This window comes from Scomber japonicus, chromosome 6, assembly GCF_027409825.1.
Source record: "Scomber japonicus isolate fScoJap1 chromosome 6, fScoJap1.pri, whole genome shotgun sequence".
NCBI classification, from domain to species: domain Eukaryota; kingdom Metazoa; phylum Chordata; class Actinopteri; order Scombriformes; family Scombridae; genus Scomber; species Scomber japonicus.
In genome coordinates, this window is record NC_070583.1 from 23,354,071 (window position 1) to 23,377,485 (window position 23,415).

At 39.1% G+C, this 23,415-nt stretch overlaps 1 protein-coding gene across 1 annotated transcript in view; it reads left to right on the forward strand.

Annotated features, from left to right (window-relative positions):
- The window catches only part of pitpnm3 (PITPNM family member 3), a 78,187-nt gene that overhangs the window by 32,089 nt on the left and 22,683 nt on the right, over positions 1 to 23,415 (forward strand). Inside the window, exons 4-7 of the mRNA XM_053320209.1 lie at positions 8,325 to 8,395; positions 8,562 to 8,782; positions 20,259 to 20,448; positions 22,807 to 22,929. Coding sequence (XP_053176184.1) covers positions 8,325 to 8,395; positions 8,562 to 8,782; positions 20,259 to 20,448; positions 22,807 to 22,929 — 605 coding nt within the window. The remainder of the gene's footprint in view (positions 1 to 8,324; positions 8,396 to 8,561; positions 8,783 to 20,258; positions 20,449 to 22,806; positions 22,930 to 23,415) is intronic.

Below are 23,415 nucleotides of genomic sequence, written 5' to 3' on the forward strand. Positions count from 1 at the left end.
TTACATAAAACTAAAAGTTTGTATTCAGCCTTTTCTGTTGTTGTTGTTATTAAGTATTTACATGATATTTCAGACATTTTGGGTTATATTTGCCATTACTTCATATTACTTTGCAACTTGTCATTATTTCCTGATGTGTTTCTGGCTATAATTAGATTGATATGGACTATTACATCCCTTACACACTCTGAACAAGCCTCTGCTACCTCACTGCTGCTGTGTGTGTTTTTGTATGTGTGGGAGTGTTTGTTGCAGTACAGCATGCTGCTGCATATAGACAGGGAGCAGATGGGATTGTTAGAGACAGTCTGTGTATGTGTGTGTCTGAATGTATATGTGTCTTTGAGCTGGGTAATGTGCTGCATTGCCTTATGGTGTGTGTCAGTATGTGTGTGCGTGTGTTCAGCAGGTTTGTCGTGGTGGAGCTGGTGGCGTCTCCTGGGGTCTTTTCACAGTAGGACAACACGATAGACCCTGATGCCAACAGCAGTGAACAGATGGCTGAGCATGTTAGCATGCCTGCACTGTGCCAGAGGTCAGAGGGGGCTGTTGGCCAAGTCAGGAGACAGCCTTCATCCAAATGAGCACCTTAATCTCTAATTATATTTCTGTCCATAAACACAGTAAATTTAGTGGATAACTCTATTTAGCGTGTGCAGATACAAACATTTTGTGGTACAATTATCTTAGCCAAAATGCTTAACATAGTTAAAATATATTGCAGAAGTTCAGATATCACACCATATCACCTCTATCCTTGCATCCTTACACTGGCTCCCCATTAATTTCTCGATAAACTTCAAAATACTTCTAATTGTGAGCAGCTTTATTTACACAGCACCTTTCAAGAGTAGAGGTATCACAAAGTGCATCACAGAGGTAGTAAAGAACAAAAACATACATACAGGCATAAAACAGAATAAATAGAAAAAAGGAAAATTACACAAAGTCAAGTCTGAACAAATGAGTCTTGAGCTGCTTTTTAAAGGTGTTCAGGAGTTTAGGAGCCACACCCTCAAAACAAAGTCTACTTTAATTTTAAGCCTTGCTCTAAGGACAACAAGAGACCTGCTGGTGACGTAGGGCTGCAGTAGATATCTTATGTAGGCAGGAGCCTGACTAAAGGCAGAGCTTTAAAGGTCATCACAAGAACTTTGAATTGAATTCTGAATTTGATGAGCAGCCAGTGAAGAGCAATCATAATCAGTGTCACATGAGACCCTTTTGAGAACCTAGTCAGCAGTTTAGCAGTAGCATTTTCAACCACTTGTGAACGATTCAAGGAATGTTTTGCTGAGTCAAGTGAAAAGGGAGTTACAATTGCCAAGACGGGATCACATAAAAGCACAAATTAACATTTCCAACTCACATTGGTCCAGAGTCAAAGTGGAGTCCATTGTCATACCTAGATTTCTTATAACTGATGAGTTAAGAGACCCAAGGCCATTCCTTTATCTTAGGAGAAATACTAGGAGTAGCAGAAATAAGGATTTCAGTTTTTTCTGCAAGAAATGATCAGCCATCCAGTTTTTTTTATAACGCTTAGGCAGTTATTTAAAAGTGATAATTTAACTATGCACAAGACAGACTGATACTTATCAAAGTTATTATGCTCATTTATTGCAGTTGTTAGCTGCTTAGCAACCACTTTTTCAAAGATTTTGGCTACAAAAGGCAACTTGGAGATGAGCCTATAATTTAGGGGTAGAGAGGGATCGAGATTTAATTTTTTTTTAGAAATAGTTGAATAACAGCTTGTTTGAACTGACCAGGGACCTGGCCAGATAATAGAGAGTTATTGACTATGGAGAGCACAGCAGGACCAATAGAGCCAATGGCACTTTTAAACAGAAATGTTGGTAAGATCTCAAGTGGGCAAGAGGAGGTTTTCATAAGGTTAACCTAGTTAGTCTTAAGATCTTTTAGTGTTATTGTAGAAAACCTCTGAAGGATGGTAGGCCAAGAGGAGCACAAGATAGAGGGGGAAGGTGAAGGGAAAGTGTTCTAAATGATCAAACGAGCCAATCTAGTTTTAAAAAGGGCCACTTTATCCAATGCTGAAATACATTGTTCACTAACACACTGCAGCAAGTAGTCAACATCACTGTGCATAATCAGAGCTAAAATGGAAACTGGCAGAATACTTTGCAGCAGAAAGGTGGTTAAAGTTGCGAGAGCTAATGATCTGGTTTCAAGGTAAGGAATCTAGATTAAATGACAAATTGAATTAAATACAGTGATAAACGTATTCTCAGAAAATAAAGACCTAAGAGTAAAAACAAGTTCTAGAGTATGCCCTTTATTGTGTGTAGGGCCAGATACATGTTAAGTGAGACTAAAAGACTCTGTGATATTCATAAATCAAAAGGCAAGACTATCAGTTCAAAAAAGTCAGTCAATTCAGTTAAAAACTATGTTCTAACCAGGTGGATGGTAGATTAAAATACAGTAGAAGAACACAGATTTTATCATTTGAAGTTTAAAAGAAGAGTGTGCACCAAGCAACATGCAAAAGTGTCTCTTGAACACCGCAGCCAGAAAGTCTGGGCGAGCTGATAAAAGTATTATCCTTCGGGCCGAGCTCAGTGAGAGGGCCAAGTTCCTTATTTCTCTGCCTGGTTTCAGTCAGGAAGAGAAAATCTCATCAAGCGTCGTACAGAGTGGTCTTAGAAACGACAATATCATTTAGCACAAACGACTTGTTTGCTATGGAGTGAGAATTTACAGTGCCATTCTGCGAGGTGTAGCAAAACGGCTGTCAACAGGGGAATCCCAGGTCACACCTTAGGGCAGAGTGCCTAGACGAAGCAGATGACAAGGACTCTCTCCACTGCGCAGGAAGATTTTACTCATCGGGGGGGAGGCAATCATCTACCCGGGAGAGGAACACAGGGCAAAAAAGGAGAGTCTCACATTCCCAGCCGAAGATAAGGGGAATTAATTCCATAGAATTCATTCTATGGGCGAATTCATTCTATGGGGAATTCATTCTTCCGAGCTGTCTTAGCTATCACTTGGATCTTGGCCCTTCTCCCTCCCTTTCTGCCATGTTTGCAAGAACTTAATCCATGGAATGGAAGCACCATGTTCCATCACAGACGCTCTGATGAACAGGAGAGCCTCACAGTCGGGATACACCAGGATATTCAGGCATCGGCAAAGCCAAACACAGGCACAATCATACCCTGCAGAAGCAGGATGTAATACATGGGTGGTGGGATGTGATAATTGTCTATCACTCTATGGTCTCACCCCTAAATATATCTCAGAATTTTTTAGCGCTTACAGCACCACCAGACCCTTCAGATCCTCCCACCATGGCATGTTGGCTCCAGCCCGTTAGTGGCAAAAAAAGGCAGTGGAAGGCAGCGTTTTCTGTAGTGACTCCTCGGCTCTGGAATAGCCCGCCAGAGGCCATTAGACAGGATGAGTCTATTGATGTTTTTAAGATTCACTTTAAGACCCACTTTTATTCTCTGGCTTTTAATTGTCTTTAACAAGTTTCATTTTTCTTTCTTCTTTCTTGGGTTCTAAGTTGTTTTAAACTAGTTTCTATTTTAATCTTGCTTCATTTTCACAGCATCTGTGCACATATGTCTTTAAGGTGTATGCGTATACAGATGTGTCTGTGTGAAGCACTTCGGGCAAAACCTGTTTGCTTTTTAAAGTGCTGGATAAATGAAATAAACGTGAAACTCAAAACTAGAGATCAGGCATCAACGTGATTTGTCATTCACCCTGCCAGTACTCTATGGAAGAAATCTTTCAGTTGTTTTAGAGTAAATAAACACTTTATAATATATGGAACGTGCACTTTGACCATTCCAACTACCAGTTTATCAAAAATATTGACAGCTTAATAAGAAAAAATGAAAATATGTAAGGCTTAAAACTGCACTAATATTTTTATTTTAACATTGGATAGAATGGCCATGAGCAATGTGAAAGGGGTTACACATACAAACACACCCACACAAAATTATCACCTGACTGTGTAGTTCCACTCAGGTCTACAGTATGTAGATATATTGGCTGTTTAATCTCATTGTTGTGAATCACTCTCGCTGCTCCAGCAGACGGCAACTGTTCTCAGTGACAAAGCTCTGATAAATCAATTGTACATTACCTGCCCAGCAGCAAATGGCAAAAAATGTCATGTACATGCAGCATCTTGCACTGCTTCTAAGTGATGTAAAAAAAAGAAAAGAAAAAAGAGTATTATTAAATTTAAGTGAAACTCAATAATGATGTCACAGCTAAAATAGCTAAGTCAAGCTATGTTTGGCTTTGACTGAATGGCAGAGAGGGCAAGAGGTGATACACATTATTGCTGTGGCTGGTTATTGCCATAATGACACTTTGTGTGATAATCCTACAAGCCTGTTGCAGCGTGTTTATAATTAATTATTTTCTTATAAGCAGTTGATCCCCCACAAATATTATTAAGGGCTTTGTTCTGCATTGCAAATTTCTTCTTATGTTGCTTGAAACTGTAGAACGTCTTGTTGAATTAATCTAAACCTGCTCTGCTTGGATTTAGAGGTTAAAATAATTTACAAAAGAAGCCAGCGCTTCTGTTTTTTGTGCACACCTACACAGGAACAAAGATAATTCATTCTGATATTGCAGCTCTCTAATGAGTTGATTCACACTCCAGCAGGCAGGAAACTTTTTCAATTTTCATCCTCCCTGGGAAGATATAAATCTGTAGTGTGGAAGCCAATCGTCCTGTTGACGAATGCAGTCTTTTACCTCTCACTTTCTTCCTGCCAAACTCGTCTTTTGCCCACCTGTTTAATCAAAGGTGATAAATGAGTGGTGGTTATACAGGCAGTGGAGACCTGGAAGGAAAGAGAGGCAGGGAGAGACAAACAACAACGATGGAGAGAAAGAAAAGATACAAAACTGCAAGAAAATCTTTTATTGAGTTTTATGGGAAAATGAGTTTCAAATCATAGTTACATAGACAGATCGACACCTAAGAGGGATCCAGGCATGGATCAATAGATAAATATTTCATGCTTCGTTGATCAGCACTGGTTGCACTCTTTGTAGAGCTCTCTCATTTTTGCAATACTCTTTCTCTCTGGGTTCAATTTTCTCTTTCTCCCTGCTTTTCAGAATGTTAAGAAATATCTTAGACTGCAGTGTGATAACAGATGCACTGAGTGTGCCGGACTGGGCTTTAAGCCACTGGAAATTGCCATGGTGCTGCTGAACTATGGCACTGTCAACTTTCCACAGGGTGCTTTTTAGGTTAGGTCATTTATTGAGATAGAATGAGCACAGGGAGAGAGCTGCTAAATACCACTAAGCATCATAAAGCACATATTGACTGGCAGGACTCGGGCTTCTGAGAGGAAGCGCAAGAAATGAAATCAGAAAAGCAGATGGATTCTTAGGATATCCCTGCAGCAGCACAAATCTGCTACAGGGGATAAAAAATTGGCTCCATAGCCACAAGAAGCCAGTTTATACCACTGTGCCGCACCAACAGAAAGATGATTTTGTTAGTTTGCTCCAATACTAGATAAATGTCATACTTATCGTTGATTTCAGAAGCATCCCAGCATGTGTGCTGCTCTCACAAAATGATGAGGTGAGTGAAGCTCTGCTATTTCCTCTCACCGTCTTTCCTGCAATCTGCTGAATGCAGCTGTTTGTTTCAGATTGGCAGCCGGTGTATTTTCTAGTACTGTGCTACAGTATGTGTGAGAAGCCATGTTATTGTATGGGCTGTATTTGAATACTCTATTATTGTCTTAACTATACTTTATTTTATACTTGTTTCACAGAATTGCTTAAATGATAAAACTACCACTCTTCTTCGGATCAATATTCAAAGAATATGTTTGCACTTACATAACATACAACAAACAGTATGTAACTAAATACCCCACAATAAAACTACATCAAAACCTTACATGGCATAGACTAATTTAAATGGGTTTACTGGTATAGCAGAATAACAATAATAATCTTATTTCATTTGAACTTTAAAAAAAACCCATATATACAGAGAGAGAAAGCCTATTGTGAAATTGTAATACCATTATAATAAATTGGACAAATAGAGGTCCTCAAAGCATGAGGTTTATTTGGACAAGTACTTGGAGAGGGAGCATCTGTGTCTCAGCTGTCTCTGTTGAGGGAGGATGTTGTAGTTATAGGCTGAGGATCACAGAAAGGTCACACTGGTAAGAAAATAGAGTGCAGGTGCAAACCAGAACTGAACATTTATCTTCTACCTATTTTGCTTATTTATTTTGTATTTCTGTCTTCAAAAATAATCTCAACTGTTTCTTTTCTTCTTTTTTGTTGTTGTAGATTTATGAAATATAAAAAATGCCAAAACTGTTGAACTGCTTTTTGTGACCCTTAACCGACCCCAGCCATACAAAATCAGCTTGCACTTGCTCTTTTTTTCACAAAACAGAAGGGTGCTTATTGTGATCCTCTATGCACTAATTGAAGCTTATCAAACTTTTTTGGCAGCTCTTAACCAGATAACTGAGTACTTACCAAGATGAAACTTATAAACTTTCAAGGCACCACTTGGACTAAGACATGGGGAGCATTATAAAAGCCACTATCCATTTTTGCAACTTTCTTTTTATTATAATTGGGTTTTCTTTTTTTAAATTGTATGTTTTAATGTTTCCATGTTTACTGCTTAATATTTTGTTTTATGTAAAACACATTGAGTTACCCTCGTGTATGAAATGTGCTATCTAAAGCTTTGCCTATAGAGGTGCCCTGATTCAAAACATGTTTTGTGGGGCGTCCTAGTGACTCAGTCAGCTACAGACTACATTCGATTTAGCATTTTTCACTCAATCAGCTACATGAATGAATACATGAAAACCCATCTTTCTGCATTAAGGTACTACTATAATCTGTCTATATATATAATCTATATTTTGTCTGGGTTACAGTTGAGAAGTCTGGGGCTTTTGTTAGTGTGAAAATAGCACATTTCTTGAAGATTGGTCTCAACTAAGTGCCTCCTGCCAGCTTAGAATAATGTCATGCAGATGTTTAGTATCACTTGATGGCTTAAATATAGATATTATACTAATATTATAGCAGTAAAGTGTGGTGAAACTCAATTTATTGTCATATTTGTATAAATCTGACATGAAGTGCTGCTTAAACCCCAATGACTCGTGACTTTAGACTTCTGCCTTTGATACCTTGGATTTATATGACAGCAACCAATATCAAATAAATATGTCTATGAGTGGCTTCCAGAGAAGAAATTGGCTTTCAAAAACAGTATAATGACTCTGCAGAGTACAACCACCTTTTCGTCAAATGAGGTGTGACAAGAAATGTTTCTGCTCACTGCCAAATCCCACAGTGTTTTCCCTATCAGGCGGTGTTAACACACTGAAATACTTAACAAGGTTTTCAGACTAACTTTCTGCCTTCCTCCCTTTTTTAGAAAAAAAAAACTAAAGAAAACCTCTATTGATTTCCTGCTACTTTGTGACCAAAATAGTGCAGTGTGCTGAGTCCCTTGTGTGTGCTGAGCTGTCCTAGACAAGCAGGAAGACAGGCAGGCAGTGGGCTGGGAATGCAGTAGAAGGGAGCTGACAGTGCGTGAGCCTGTGAGAGCCTCCCATGACAGTCAGTCCCAAACGAGGAGGCCAAATAAACAACGAGTGAGCAAAGCACAGAGCCATGCCTTGAGCCTGGAGAGAGAAAATAGAAAGAGAGACAGGAGAGGGAGAGAGAAGGAGGGGGAGAGAGAGAGAGAGAGAGAGGGAGAGAGAGAGAGAGAGAGAGAGAGAGACGAGTTTGGGAATAAGATGACACAGCATGCAGAGGCTTCCGGAGAGGGTAATGAGTTTGGCCAGGTTCCCATGATATGCTGCACCGCACGTAGAGAGGCAGAAATGCTTTCAGTCATCAGAGTTGATATTTTAGTGTCCATCCCTTCATCTTTTGTTTCCATGAAGAAACGCATTGTTTTTTTCTGCATCACAGAAGCCGAAATCCAATTACTTGTGATGGCTTTACTTAGGATGCTGCAGCAGAGAAACGACCATGCTCCTGCTGTTTACTGTCAGTATTGACTTCGGAATCTTATGGTTATGCCATTTGAGCCTAAGGGTACATAGACCCATCACCCAGTTTGGAGTAGGAATGAAGAGAGATGAAGAGGCAGTAATATTGACCATATTCAGAGATCAATATCCATTTATGCTTCTGTTATTGGTCCATCTAGGTGAAGTGGCTCCTGCAGTGACCCTTTTCTTTCCTCCTTTCTCTGTTTTCATTCTTCTCTCTTTTCTTCCTGCCTATTTCTTCACTTTATGCAGGGGGTTTCTACCAGCTGGGAGGTCCACGCTGTGCCCCTCAGAGCAGCATCGAAGGACTTGAAGACATAGAGGTAGGGTCATTATGAAGAGTCTGTCAGTATATTAGCCAGAAGCCAAGAACCCGTACTCTAGAAGTACCTGATTTACTTTCACAAAATGATGCCTCTATTCTTCTCCTCTCTTTGAGTTTCTCCTTATAAATGTCTCTTTTTCATTTCTATTTGAATCCTTTTGTAGAGGAAATGTAAAACCCATGTGCTGCTGCTTGTGGTGCACGGGGGAAACATCTTGGACACAGCAGGTGGAGACCCCAGCACAAAGGCTGGCGATGTGGCCACCCTGGCGTCAGTGCTGGAGAAGGTGACGCGGGCACATTTCCAGGCTGTTGCTGAACACGTGATGATCAAGCTGGTGCCATGTCCAGCAGTGTGTGCTGAAGCCTTCTCTCTGGTGTCCAAGTGAGTGACTTTGCCAGAACAGAGTGTCTCATTAGCCTCATTTACACTTGTCATTTGAAGTGTGTCATATTTGAATTAAATCCAGCTGTGACGTAAAACAGTTTTGTTTATATTTAGCCACATAACTGGAGGTGATGAATTAATGGAAACAACTAAATGAGTTGAGAACCATTATGATTGCAGATGCAGATTGCTAATGTGCTGTGATTAAAACAATAACATAAAAATGCACATGAGTGAGACATCAAAACAAATGTTGAAATTGCTGTCCTGACGTTCTGTGTCTTGCTCTCATGAGACAGAGAGGTGGCTAATGTCAGTTCAATTTCAGCATCACTTCAACTGTCATTGTCAGCTCTATGACCTGGTAACTGGCTGTTTCCACATACTGATGTACTTACACTTGGGAGGAGTAAAGATTTTATAAGTAGCTTGAGGGGATGTATGCATTTATACATTTACAGCAGATTTGGTGGAAAAAGCCTCAGCTTCTATGAGGGAAGCTCTCAAAGAATCTGAGGATTTTGTTGGAGAATCAGTCCAATCCAAAAAGGGCGCTTAGCAACAAATCTAGCAACCTTTTGGGCAGAGAGCCAACTGGAAGTTAACCGGCTTGGCCAGTGGAAGTCTGCATTCTTGCATTCATCTGGCCAGTATGTCAAACCTGACCTGAACAGATTAAAAACGCCAGTAAACTGTGAAATACAGACATTACCTGGTGGTTCTGTACTGCAGGTTTAAAATCTTGTAGATATGTCATTATATCATGATGTTGTGACATGTTATTCTGACATGTCACAATAGGAGAAGCAGGCAAGGAGAAGTGGTGTTGAAAATAGTAAAAGCAACACTAATAATGACTCTATTTAGTTGCTCTGTTTCAGGGTCCTGGTATTGTACATGCTGGGTCAAGATATACTGTGGCACTTGAATATAAGTAAGACAATGTTAATGTGATTAGTAACACCTTTTCTTTTCCTACTATGACAAGTGACAATCTGCTGTGAAAAAGGCCTGTTATGTGTTAAGTGTTTCGAGTGATCAGATTGGAACCACTTGACAATGGTTTCTTGGTTGCATTTAAATTTAGCTTTTTAAAAATTCAGATAACTATTTGATCAAATCAAGATGCATAGTTGGATGTTTGTAAATTAGGTGATTGATTACAGTTTCACTGAACTTGCTATTCAGGTGTCAGCATGAGTCTATAAAGCCATTTTTAGTATATTATTTTTCACGTTGTAACTAATATCGATATCCTGCTTCCCTTCTCTATTTTTTATTCAACTGGCATTCTCAATAGTTTGACAGACAGCTGTAATTACTATAACGCAGCAATGAATGGGCTGTTGAAGGAGGCATTTGAAGAATGTAACCAGTTTGAATTCATGTCTGCAGGAATTAGCATTGAGGCAAAAATGCCTGGTGGTGAAGGTTAATTGAGAAAATATATTGTCCAAAGACCCCTGAAGAGGCAATGCAATGTTAATGAGTATGCTGATGACATTTCTCAGCCCCTGCAAGCATGTGGCCGTGTGGAATATTTAAGTGCTAACCTTGTGCTGTTGTTTTTAAATTGTTAATCCCCACGTTAAGTCCTGCAGGCAGCTCCTTAGTAGACAAAGGATTAAAATGAACATCTAAATCGTTTTAGTTTCCACTGATCTGAAGGTCTCTGTAAGGAATGAGTGCAATCATGTGTTTATTAGTCACTGTGTCAAACTGCTTGGGCTATTCCAGCAGGGGCCAGAAGGGCGGAGTTGGGTCATCAAGGAGATTTAGCTCACATGGACAATCACTTGCCCTCTGTTCTCTGGCTTCCCCCCTGTTTGGGTTTGGTTGTTGTTAGGTTTATTTATCTTTGAGTTAAATACAAGAAATCTATGCTTTAGTTACAACTCATGTATGACCTGTCCTGTCTTGTCCAGCCTTGAGCTGGGTTGTGACACGAGACACGACTGTTTTGTTGTCAGGTTTCATTGATCAGTTTCTGAGCAGAAGTCAAAACTGGATGTCATAGTTGCACCTCAGTGATGAGCAGCAGTCAGTGGATGAGTCTTTTATGATAAATTATACATAATTAGCTCCATTAAAACTCACATTTCTTATTCCTTCCTCCAATCATGTCTTTAAAGTAGTGGTGTCTTTGGCTGGAAGATCTTTCTGAGATAGAGGAGGTAAAAACTGCCTTCGTGTATTTTCAGATTTTTTGTTTTTTTTAGTCTCGACTGCTGCCTGTGCAGACAGCTGCTTAAGCATAATTAATGATTTCATTTCATATTTAACGTCACATATCTCAGTGGCCACCAGTTACAGTACAGTACATCTGACAGCATCACTTAGTTTTCGCTGCCCTCCAATTACATGCTGAGGATGTTTTTGTCAGAATTGTCACTAATCAGTGTGGCTGAGAGATGGGTTTGGCAATCGAGTCGAGGCTTCTGTCTGGTTTTGTGATTGATATTAGCAGGACTGAGGTAGTGAGTGGAAGCAAGATGTGCGTAAAGAGATTTTAGTTGTGCTGCTGCTCAGTAGCTTAACAGCTGCTTGGCTTTTACACATCCAGAGATAAAATATTAAAGACAACAACTTCCAATGGGATTTAAGACATTGCTTGATTGCCTGTTCTTGTATGCATGTAGGGACATGAGCACACACATGAATACCTGAGTATACACAGTGCTACACATACAATTTACATTTAAACTTGCATGAATATGTTTTATTTAAAAAGAGAACAGAAATTCAGAGAGGCAAGAGAATAATAAATGGTTTCCACTTTCTACATTTGCACATTTGGTCTTAAACTGAGTGTTAGGATTTATTTCCCTACAGGAGGCTGTATGTTTCCATTAGTGCACTTTATTTTTCTTTAGCAGGATTACATTTTGTCAGCAGGATTTTCTTAGTGTATCCTATAACCTCAGAAAGCAATTTGTGGTGCGTTTTTTAAATACATTTTTCTGCTTTCATTTACACGTTTGTATCGATTGTACAGCCAAGGTACTTTACTGATATTTTTGACCATGATCCAACCTCTGATAATTTTCATGTAGAAAAAAAGAAGACAAATAGTACTGAACATTTCTGCTGACAGAAAACATTTCTGCTGACAGAAAACAAATTTAGAAAAAAACAGACATCCTGAGTTAGAAGTGGAAAATGAAAAAAGATTTGTGCAATTTAGTACATGTTCAAAGATTTGCTTAGCTTTTTGGTTCATCCTGTTATCTTTCAGTTTATGCATTCATTATTTTATAACTCCTTTTTGAAAATGGAAGTGTCAATTTGTTGGTCCACCACTTAAGACTGGAACACTGGTTAAGAGTCAAATATCTCTATTTCAAAGAGCATGACTTGCTCATCAAAATTATATTGTAATTGTAAACTAATGCTCTGTGCCTATGTCATAGACAGTATATAAAGTTATAAATAGATACAAAATATAAATAATAATGAATAAATATACAATATAATTTTACACAATTTATGGCAGCCTCACAGAATGTCATTCGGCTCATTAACAACCTGCTGAAAATCTCATGACAACAATGAGCAGTGCATACGTGTTTTAGCTGTCCAGTGAAATTAGACAAAGCTTTCTTCTCCCCAGATAGCTCCAGGTCCTTAACATTCTCTCACAGTCTCACAAACAAAGACAACACTTATTTAACAACACTTTTGTCAGTTAACAGTGTTTGCTCTAATGACAGTGTTGGACTTGTGGGTGTTTGGAGCCTCATTTATTTTTTTCTGCCAACATAAACATCAGAGGAATAGGCAGCCACGCGGGAAGGAATTGCTGCTGGGTGGGTAATTTACTCTCATTCTGGGTAACAGCTTCGCTGAAAATCACACCATGGAATGAAAGTGTCAAAACCTCTTAGTGCCTCAAAGAAAAAGTTTCACACAAACAAATCACTTTGGACTTTGTGCTTGACAATTCCTTATGTATTTTAGAATGTCCTCATGGAGAATGAACATGTTGTGTCATCCTTGTTGGCTTGTGCCTTGACAGCCTGCTGTGCTCTGAGAGACTCAGAGCTCATTATTAGCTCTGGCTGCTAATGAAGGTACCTTACAGTGCTGGCTAGGAGTTGGGTGTCAAGACAACAAACATATGCAATCCATAAACACACTTGCACTAGTACATCCCACGCGGAAATGGTGGGGAAACTGACGTGCACTATAGCCCGTCCAATTAACAGCAACAGTGAAAAGGCTCCCAAATTGATTTTCTCTCAACCAACACACCGTCTTTGTCACAGTTTGAAGAAAAAGAAACATTTCAGCTATTAAAAATCTCATCTGAACCGTGTGAGAGAAAAATAAAATTGATTCCTATCTCATAGATTCAGTGTCATTGTGCAGAATCAGTATTCTATCAGGGAGAACAGAGGAGGAAGTCCACTTGTCAGTGTGCACAGCAAGTGAACTCCGTTCAGAGATAGGCGAGACGCTATCTCTGAATAGGAGATAGAGAGATAGAGACTCATTATTCTGGCCATCGACGGCTGGGGACGTGCCACTACTATTTCTGGGACCTCTCCCTAATTAAGAGGACTCTGCGGAGGGCGATTGCTGTTCATGTTAATTGCGCAAGCATGCAGTGCTCAGCCAACCGTTAAGAATTGGGGAGAGTAATTAAGCAGGAATCTGACAGACTTCAGAGTTTTCTGTTTGACATTATATGGCAGGAGGCAACAGTGTGGTGGGGCAGCATAATAGAGTTTATCTTAAGGTCATCCTTTATGAGATGAGGCTGATTTCAATTATTTTTTCTTTATATGCTTCTGTACTGGCGACAGCATTTTCGGGTAGTTTGTCCTTCTGCCTGTCCCATTCTTTTTTTTTTTTGGCCCGCCACAACCCCCCCACTTTTGGAGGACAACTTTATTTTTATTTACAGAACTAAAAAAAGTCATACACCATCAGGAAGGAGTAAGGTAGATAATCAAACAGAAGGTTAATATTTACATAGTGTTGTTAACATTGATCTTTGATGGTAAACAAGTCCAAGATATCTCAGGAATGCCTTTAGGGAATTTCCTCAAATTTGGCACAAACATTTGCTTGAACTCAAGGATGAACTGATTAGAATTTGTATTTTTATTTTCTTTTTATTATCTATTTGTTGTTGGGTTTTTTTGTAAACCAATTGGCTAACAAAGCCTTATTTTCTCCCTGCCATTATTAATGGACACCTTGACACCACGACACCTTGAGGAAGACTTCTACACATCCTTCTGTATAGTGTAGTGTAGTAAGTGCCCTGCATGTGGGTGTCATTGAATGAGTCTTTGTTTGTGTTTCTAGTATAATTAACATAATGGGCAAAGTAGTAAAACTGGAAAGCTTGCTTGGTTCAAAGATGAAGGACAACCTAATCTGACGCAAACTGCACCGTGTAACAAAGAAGAGAATAAAGCTTATTCTGTTATGGGAACCTTCAAAGACTTGCAACTTAGTGACACCCTAGTGTGACCTTAGCATATTTTCAGTTAGTGTCGCTTGCATTTTACTAATGAGAGTAGAGAGATGTGAACGGGGTAAATGGCGCCACTTGTTAATGACTCATATCTTGAAATAACAAGGGCAGACTCGTGATGCCGATGTGAAGCACACTCCTCTGCCATTCAGGGCTCTGTTGATGTGCCAGCATCAGCCTCCCAAGCAGCATATATAAATTATCTGCTGGCTGTGTGCTGATGTATTTATGTAACCATGTCAAGTAATTTATTATTCGTGTCGCCCGTTAGACTTGTACTCTTATTTCAAGATTTACATCTGCAGCCATGTATTATAAAATCCAGACTATAGAGCACCATCTGTTTCTGTTTCTGAAAGTAAATACATCACTTAATAGTTTTTCTCTGTCAGATCTATATGCCTGATATCACAGTCAGTCCCTTATTGATCACTCACATTGTAGAGGAAATTACAGTTAGTATTATTGGGATTAATTATAGCCATTAAATTCAAATGGGCTCTGAGTCGCTTGGCAGAGCTTCTTTTTCGAGTGCACATGTATGTTTAGATAAATATATGAATCATTGCCTTAAATTGCACCAGACAAAATACTTCTGTCTGCACTGTCATCTTTGTGCTGCATTTGACACCACTGACCATCACATCCTAATACAATTACTGGAAACTTGATTAAGCTGGTTTAAGGCATTTTTGATTTCACATTGATTTGTATACATTAATGATGAATCCTCCATGCATACAAAAGTATAGAAGTATAAAAATCTGAGAAATGGCCCTACTTCTCACTTGATTTAGTACCTCAGTAAACATTCATTTCCGAATGAATTTATGGTCTCAATTACTAGTTTCAGGCTGCCCCAACAAGTCTCTGAAGACAGTTGGTCCAAATGCAGCTGCACAACTAAACAGAGAGATAATATTTCTCCCATTTTAGTTTCTCTCCACAGACTCTCAGTAAAATCCAGAATAGTATTTTTTCTCCTTACATACAAAGCCTTTGATGTTTAGGCACCATCATAAAAAGCTCATAGTTCCTCAATACCCCACTAGAACACTGCATCCTCAGTATGTAGGCTTAGTTGACTTAGTTTGACTCCCATTCTACTTTTGAAGTAGAATGGGAGTCAAAGCTTTCAGCTATCAGGCTCCTGTCCTGTGGGACTATCTTCCAGTTTTTGTCCAGGATGCAGACACTCGCTACATTTAAATAGGCCTAAAACTTTTACTTTTTGATAAAGTTTATAGTTAGGGCTTGCTCAGGAAAAGGCTCTGTCCCCTCTCCTTCTTTCTCTCTCAACCCAACCGATTAAGGCAGATGGCTGCCCACCTATAGAGTCCGGTTCTGCTTGAGACTTCTTCCCATTAAAAGGCCGTTTTTCCTTGCCATTGTTGCCAAATGTAGTTTTGCTCATAGGGGAATGCTGGGTCTCTTTAAAGAGTGTAGCCAAGACCTGCTATATGTGGTATATACTGTAACTTCCGTGGTGATTAGCTGCCATATAAATTAAATGAACTTGACTTGTATTGAAATAAATTAGGAAAATTGATTTTGGACAGAGAATAGCAGCAGTCCTTTAGGATGTTACATCTCTAGAGTGCCTCTGCAAATTAACCAGAGAACAGTTTGGCTCATGTCTATGCACATACACACAAACAAACACATCATTTAGATGAACTCTTTTGAATGTAAAACAGCGGCTCCTCCGTGGTAATAATGCTAACAAGCACTTGCGTAATCAAGTAATTATGCAGCACAAGTAATGACTATCTCACCTGACATTTGTTGAACAGTGCAGCAGGTGTTGAACCTCTGTTCCCGTTCTATGACTTGTGAACCCTGTTCAGAGGTAGAGCTGTTTGGAATATTAATTTGAGCCTTGTTTGCATTTTCAGTGAGAGAGTGTGTTTGCAGCAGTTGTTAACAAGACTCTAATAAGATCAAGGTGAGGCGGTTGCGAAGCTTGGACCAAACCCCCACTGGCACTAAGCAGGGATGATGGGATTTCTTATGTCAGCTCCAAAACTCAATAAACATCCAACTGATAAACACATCATCTTGGTTTAAATAATGAGGTCAGCTGATGGTATTTTGTTGCATGCTAACTTGCCCTTTCTGACTTATTTGAGCTGAATATTTCACACAGTACCATCTTTAGAAGGAATGAAACTGTTGTTATGCAAATAACTTTGCCACACCATTCTAGTGGCACAAAATATATTACAAAGGTTTCCCTTTCTACCTGTTTTCTCACAAATCTGTTTGGAAGCTGTTTGAAGTGTAGAATCTTTCTCAAAATGCTGCCCTCAAGAGAAAGACTCACACATCACAGTGTTGATACTGCAGAGGCTTCAGATGCTCTCCTCAAACTGTTCTTCTGACAGCTACACATCGGATCCACATCTTAGAGTGTGACTCCTGTCATGGCTGCTTGTCATTAGCAACTAGCCCACAGGGAGTAAGTCCTGTGAGTGAAGCTGCTACAGATTAAACTATAAAATATGTACTATAAATAAATAAAGAACATATTTATAGAGATTATCCAGCACGTAAAACACACTGTTATAATGCATATGTGTTTGTGTGAGTGTTTACATTAAAAACATCAGCAACATAATAAAACCGTATGCCTCTACCAAGCATGTTAGGCCCCAGTACAGTTTGAACTAGAGAAGACTAAATGTATCAACCTCGCTGTTGCAGGCACAGTCTTTATTAGTGATAATCCAATTAATTTCTGCCTCCATTTAGTAATTTTGTGACTCACCATGAAATTAGCAAAGGCACTGTGCCTATGCGCATGTCCCTAAAATCATGAACCCCATTGCTCTTAGTTATGTTTGCTTATTTTCCTCTCACATTTAAATGTTCATCAAATTACAATAGCTATAATTTGATTAAGCCACAATACCCTATACCCATGCTATATTATCTTACTACTTTGTATTCCTGTCTTTGGAGTGAGTATGATCACAATACCACATGGAGTACTCTGATTACAACTGATGCTTGCATTTTTTTTTTTAACCGTGGTGAAGTTACACAGTTGATATCCATCATATAGTTAAACATCACTTCTTCAGAGTAATTGTAATGGTAAAAAATAACAACTTAAAAACATAAAAATTACAACACACACATTAAATCTGCAGAGTTTAAACAGGCATTGCCCAAATTTTGAGAGGCAGTGCTACTTGCTGCATATCGGCATAAAAAAAGGAAAAGGGGATTTTCTGATTCAGGTAATCGTAATTCTCCACTATCACTCTAAGGAATGATACTGCAGGCTTTTTTTGCCACTTGATATTTTGGTGGCTTGCTGGGAACTCAATTGTACACAACTGAGAGAATAGGCATTGTAATGGGTGTGTCAGTAGCAATCAAGGGCACAGTGTAACCTTAGTGTCAAGTGTTATTGGTATTTCTGCTTTCAGCACCCATCTTGTCAGAGCAGGTGAAAGGTGCAAATCACAGTTGTCTTATTTGCTTTTTTATGCGTTTTCCAAGCAAAACACATAAGCAGAACCTGTTCAGAGGCTTACCAAGTGTTTTATGGATAATAAGTTTGCCAGTTTGAATTTCATAGATGTCCCAGGTAGAAAACAACTGCCTGACAATAACTTTTTCAAATGATTGCCTCCAATACAGATATGTCAATGTGTGCCATAATGGGGACTGTAGAGTTGGCTTTATCCACAGTAGATGTCAGACACTGACTGGTGAATGTTGTGTTTCTGGGAGCATTACAGTCACATCTATTTTCTTCTCTCCTTTCTTCCCAAAAGGTTTCTAAAACCTGTGGCATGGTATTTCATAATTGCAAACAGAAATTGCCCAGTGCTTCAATAGTGTAGTGTAAAATCATACAGTTTACTGAAATTTATGATAACTATATGATTTTTGAAGAGGAAAATTGCAAAGTTTCATCAATTTGCAAAGTATGTTTAAAAGTGCTTTAGTCATAAAAACCCAGGAATATAATGAGGACTTTACACAATCGAACACATAATCACACAATCACATAAATCTTTCTGACAGTCAGTCTCTGGCCCCAGTTGTTCCCACACAGGGGGTAATATTTTGTTGAATAGATGGTACACAGTCTTCATCTTTCCTTTTCTGGGATATTATAACCATGGCAACGTGCTGTTTGGCTCTAATTAAACAAATGTCATTAAGCCCCTGAGTCACCATAGGATTGCTTAATATAAGTGGACATAAAAAATACAAATAAAAACACTATCCAATAAATCATAGAAATACAATTAGGTGATCCAGGTTGTCTAAGCACAAAGACTGGTAGCGCTAAAAAAAAAAAAAGTCTGTCAAAATATAAAAAACACACCTAACAAATCCAAAACAATTTTATTTCCATTTTGTATCTTGTTAGTTATCATACATTTAATAATTACCTGGGGATTCTTTAGTGGAACGTGTGTGAAAAGCCTGTACAGTAACTCAGCCCAGGTGTTGGTAATTAGTCAATTAGCTCCAACATGTAAGCTAACTGCTCATTTACTTGTCTTAACGAAAATGGTCCCCAAGAAAAGGCAAAATCCTGTAAACGTTTGTCTGATATATCTTATTCCTCTGTGCTTCATTCTTTTCCAATAATTGTGTTACAGTGAATGTGGGAAGTCTATTTTAGGTCAGTCCCATATACACCAACCTACTGCCGCCAAACTAATAAGCATGTATTGATCAGTAACTGAACATAGTCCCTAACAAATGTTTTATGTACTGATGTTGGAGGAATATTTTCCAAAAACGACGATGACCAGCAGATTTGTAATGAAAGTTTTTTTTAAACAATTACAACAATTTTGGGGTCCTCATATATATAGTTTTGACCTGTCTTAAAGATTCACATCTCTATTGTTTGACTCCTTTCCTCATCCAAGTTTGAGTATCTAGGAATAGAGGGTGTATATTATACACAGACCCTCTGTAGCAAATTTGTGAGTTTAGTCTATATAAATAAAACTGACTTTACTTGACTGTAAGAGTGAATGGGTTTGGGGATGTGTGATACTGACTCTTTGCTGACACTTTTTGTGTTAAGCCTAGCTAAACATGTCACAAAGCTATCTCTGTATTGATGAGATTGAACAGAGGTGGAATTAATATTGATCTAGTGGCATCGAGAATAACAGAAATGTGGACTACCCATGTTTGAGTACGTATTTTTCTGTATCAGTGCCACATGAAAACATCTTTTTCTATCAGGGCTCTTACACTTCAGAGGTTGTAACCCTCAGTGTAGTGTCATGTGCGTGGTGTGATATATTTCAGCCTTGGTTTGGCATTGCTGCTCCTTCCTGTAATCAGAGCAGCTGATGGATGGTGACAAGGTTGGCACCGCCGCTCAAGGAGAGAGTGCAGGGCAACGCCATCTTTTACTGTTCCCCACACTGTCACACAAAGTGTCTTGCTTTGATCTGCCTGTGTACTGCCTGTGTACACACACACACACACACACACACACACACACACACACAGACACACACACACACACACACACACCCATTACAGACTACACAGCAATAAAGAAACAAACACTCTGGTTTCATTGCTGGTATCTGTGCAGGTTTGCTTCTGTTTTCTTCCTTGAGACAACATCATTCACCTTATCTCACTTGTGTAAACACACACTCCAGCACACACCATGCTCTTCTGGGAAAACATTGCCTCAAATCAGATAGATTGCATCATGAACAGATTGGATGATACATTAGTAAATGTAGGATAGTTAAGGTGAAGTGTGTCACAAAATAATCTTAGATTTTAGACAACTTGAACTTTCTCTAACCTTCATTTGTTTTGACATCAGAAACTCTTGATTGGTATTTCACAAGTTCTGAGAAAAAAGCACCACAGCACCTTCTTAAGACATAAAGTGATTGTATAATCTATTGTATTTCCCTCCTTCACCCACTCATCCCTTCTTCCTTGCTTTTTCCCTTTCTACTCATTGTCTTCCTGCTCCAGCTTGAACCCCTACAGCTATGACGAGAGCTGTGTGTCCAGCAGCGTTGACCATCTACCCCTTGCTGCCCTCCCACTCCTCGCTATTGTCTCACCACGCTACCAGGATGCCGTGGCCACCGTCATCACCCGGGCCAACCAGGTCTACCACAGCTTCCTGCAGTCAGAAGATGGCCAGGGATTCACGGGTCAGGTCTGTCTTGCATTCTTCTGTTTGGAGAGGAGATGAGAGCCTCTAGACTCTACTCTCTCATCACTGAGTAATGAGTTGTAACCACTTTAATCGAAGTCAATGGTTGTCAAAGAAAGTAAAGATTGCCTTTGAGTGGGTTGTGTAATCTGTGCAAACTGCGGGTGCTCAGACCCTCAGAGGGGTCCAGATCTCTATAGTTTAAGCAGGATGTTTTCACTCTCTTGTACATAACAACTACAAGGCTCTCAACACTGTAATAACCTATGTTTTCTAATTAGGTAATAGTGTGTGAAACAGTTAAGTTGACTTTAACAGCATTATGGCAGGGCTCTGAAACACAAATCCCCTTTGCTTAGATTAAATCATATTATAAGTATTACAGATGTAATTAAAGTGAGGTAAATGACTGTGTAGCATGAAGGACTGATATACTGTAGCTACCTATAGTTCAAAATGTTGGGTACCAAACCGGACAATATTTAAAAAAAACATTGTTACATTGTCGGGTTTTTTTTTTTTTGGAGAATAAAAATGTAATTTAGCAAGATTATCCCAATTAGTCTTTTACACTATAGCTACAAAAGTACAAGACACACTCAATAAGGTTCTAAATCTAACTCAAAGTCTGTCTTTCACACTCTGGCTGTCCAAAGAGACAGGTGGCAGAGAAAGAGGCAGTTGAGTATGTTCAATTAGGTTGAGAGGGGAGAGGGTTAAAGGGGAGAGACTAGGAGAAGCCTTGAGAGTTACAGAGAGGAAGACTTAGCACTTAACTTCACTTTCTTGTGATCCAACCCAAGCAGGGAGCAGCTTCTGAGCATTTCCTAGGGAAGAAAGACTTTCCTCCCAAATACCTTCTGGGAATCAGCACTCTTCCTCAATCCAGGATTGTTATGGAACATCCAGGAAAATCCAGCCGGTTCCCTTTTACTGCTGTCCCTCTCTTTTACTGTTATATAGTTCACTATTATTCTTTAAGAGGTGAGATATGTTGTGTACAAACTGGATTAAGTTGAGTTATTTCCTCCTTTTCACTCTCACTCCTCTCTGCCCCCCTCTTTGCTGGTGCTCACAGGTGTGTCTCATTTATTTCCTCTCCTGTACCACTTACCTTCCCTTTCCTTGGAGGTAAAGGACTATGCTACTCTATTTTCGTCATCCCCTTTCAGCCACAAGTGTATTGGCAGGCTGTCTGACAACTAATTGAAAAAAAAAAGGTTTTCTGCAGGTTGTTTTGCTTCAAAAACACTCATTGCTGTAGTTTAGCAGCTTGTTAGACAAGAAAACACTCAGATTTTCAAGCCTTGATTGAAGGGTCAATACAATGGTGTTTAGCCAATCAACAACAGCAATCGGCATACAATCAAGATGTGCAAGTTAACAATGTGATGTGTGAAACAGTGATTACAATAATGGTAATTACAACCAATATCTATTACTCTTGATTAGTCCTTGCAGTTGTGGATATTGTAGGTTGTTATAGGTAGATACTCTATAATCTTACAGTACATGGGATTTAGAGACTAGTGTATTAATGCTGATCACTGTGTTTCTGTCTCCCACTCCCACTTTATTTCTACAGTGTTGTTAAAAAGATCAATTTGCTATGCAGTTTTTTTTCTAGTGTTTTTTCAGTAGTTTATTGTCTGGTGATCATCATCTGGATGGAAACAGGAATCACCACTTAACTTAAAAACAAGAGCTGTGTCCCATTTCTACTTCTGGATACTGATGCTAACAAACAGAAAAACCATCTGTGCGAAAACTGTCAAATTGGGCAAATTTTAATACAAGATGTTTACTCCCACTGCTGGCCTTGTAGTCATGGCAGATGAATATACTAAATGAGCCGTGTTTTTGTTGTGTTACATATTTAACAAGTGAAACCAGATACAAACTCTGCATTTTAAAGATCCCCTCCAGACTTATTTCAGCACATTATCAAAATACTGTGTACAATGTTTTGAATAATAATTAGTGTCTGATTTTCCAAATTAGCTTGTTAAAAAGTCTTTAAAAGACATCTACACCTTCTCTAAAAAACACAATCTATGAACATACAACTATTTTTAATTTCAACACTTGTTGAATGTTTAGCCTTCTCCACCTTCATTATAAAGTCCATTCTCATTGTTTGAGCATTGGAAGCTTCAAGTTGCCACATCATACTCCAAACTAGTTGTGTCACAAATAATAATTGTACATACTGGCCTTCAACTCAGACTTTCAGTCAGGACACAGTAACTTTCCCTCTTCAGAAGGTGATTGTGAAAACAGCCTTTTGGTGTCAAACTCTGCTGACAACTGATTGTATGCACCATACGTGGAGGGAGTCTAAATTGTATATTTTCTGAGTAGGTATGCCTGATGGGCGACTGCGTGGGAGGTGTGCTGTGCTTTGACGCATTGTGCTTCAGCAACCACCAGAGGCTTGACAGCCCCAACAACAGCAGCAGGAACAACAGCACTGAGAGCCTGAAGGTAGGAGCTCAGTGTTACAGTGATGACATGGAGATGATACACAGGATTGCACATTACTGGAGGAAAACTTTACAGGAAATACATGATTAAGAGATCCCTGCAAATTATCAAGATTACACGCCTGTGTTATACCTTATCTTCATTAGTGGAGTTAATTACTACAAGCAAGCCTCTGGTACACTAGTGGCAATGACCTTTTGGACAACTCCCTGTCCTCTCTACTGTAGTAAGCAGTCAGTACATCCCCTTTATCAAGAAATGGCCTCTACATGTCTTTTACTCTTCTGGGACAATGGCAATGTCCTTGGCAGCGTGTCTTTCCAGAGGCCTTATAAAAGTAAATACTCCAAATAAAAGACGCACATGAGATTGATTTTTATACTCACATTTAATATATTCACTCAACCCACACAGTGTGTCCTCCCACATTTAACTGTTCACTTTACCGATTATATGTACTTTCCTCTTGCAACATATAAAGTTTAT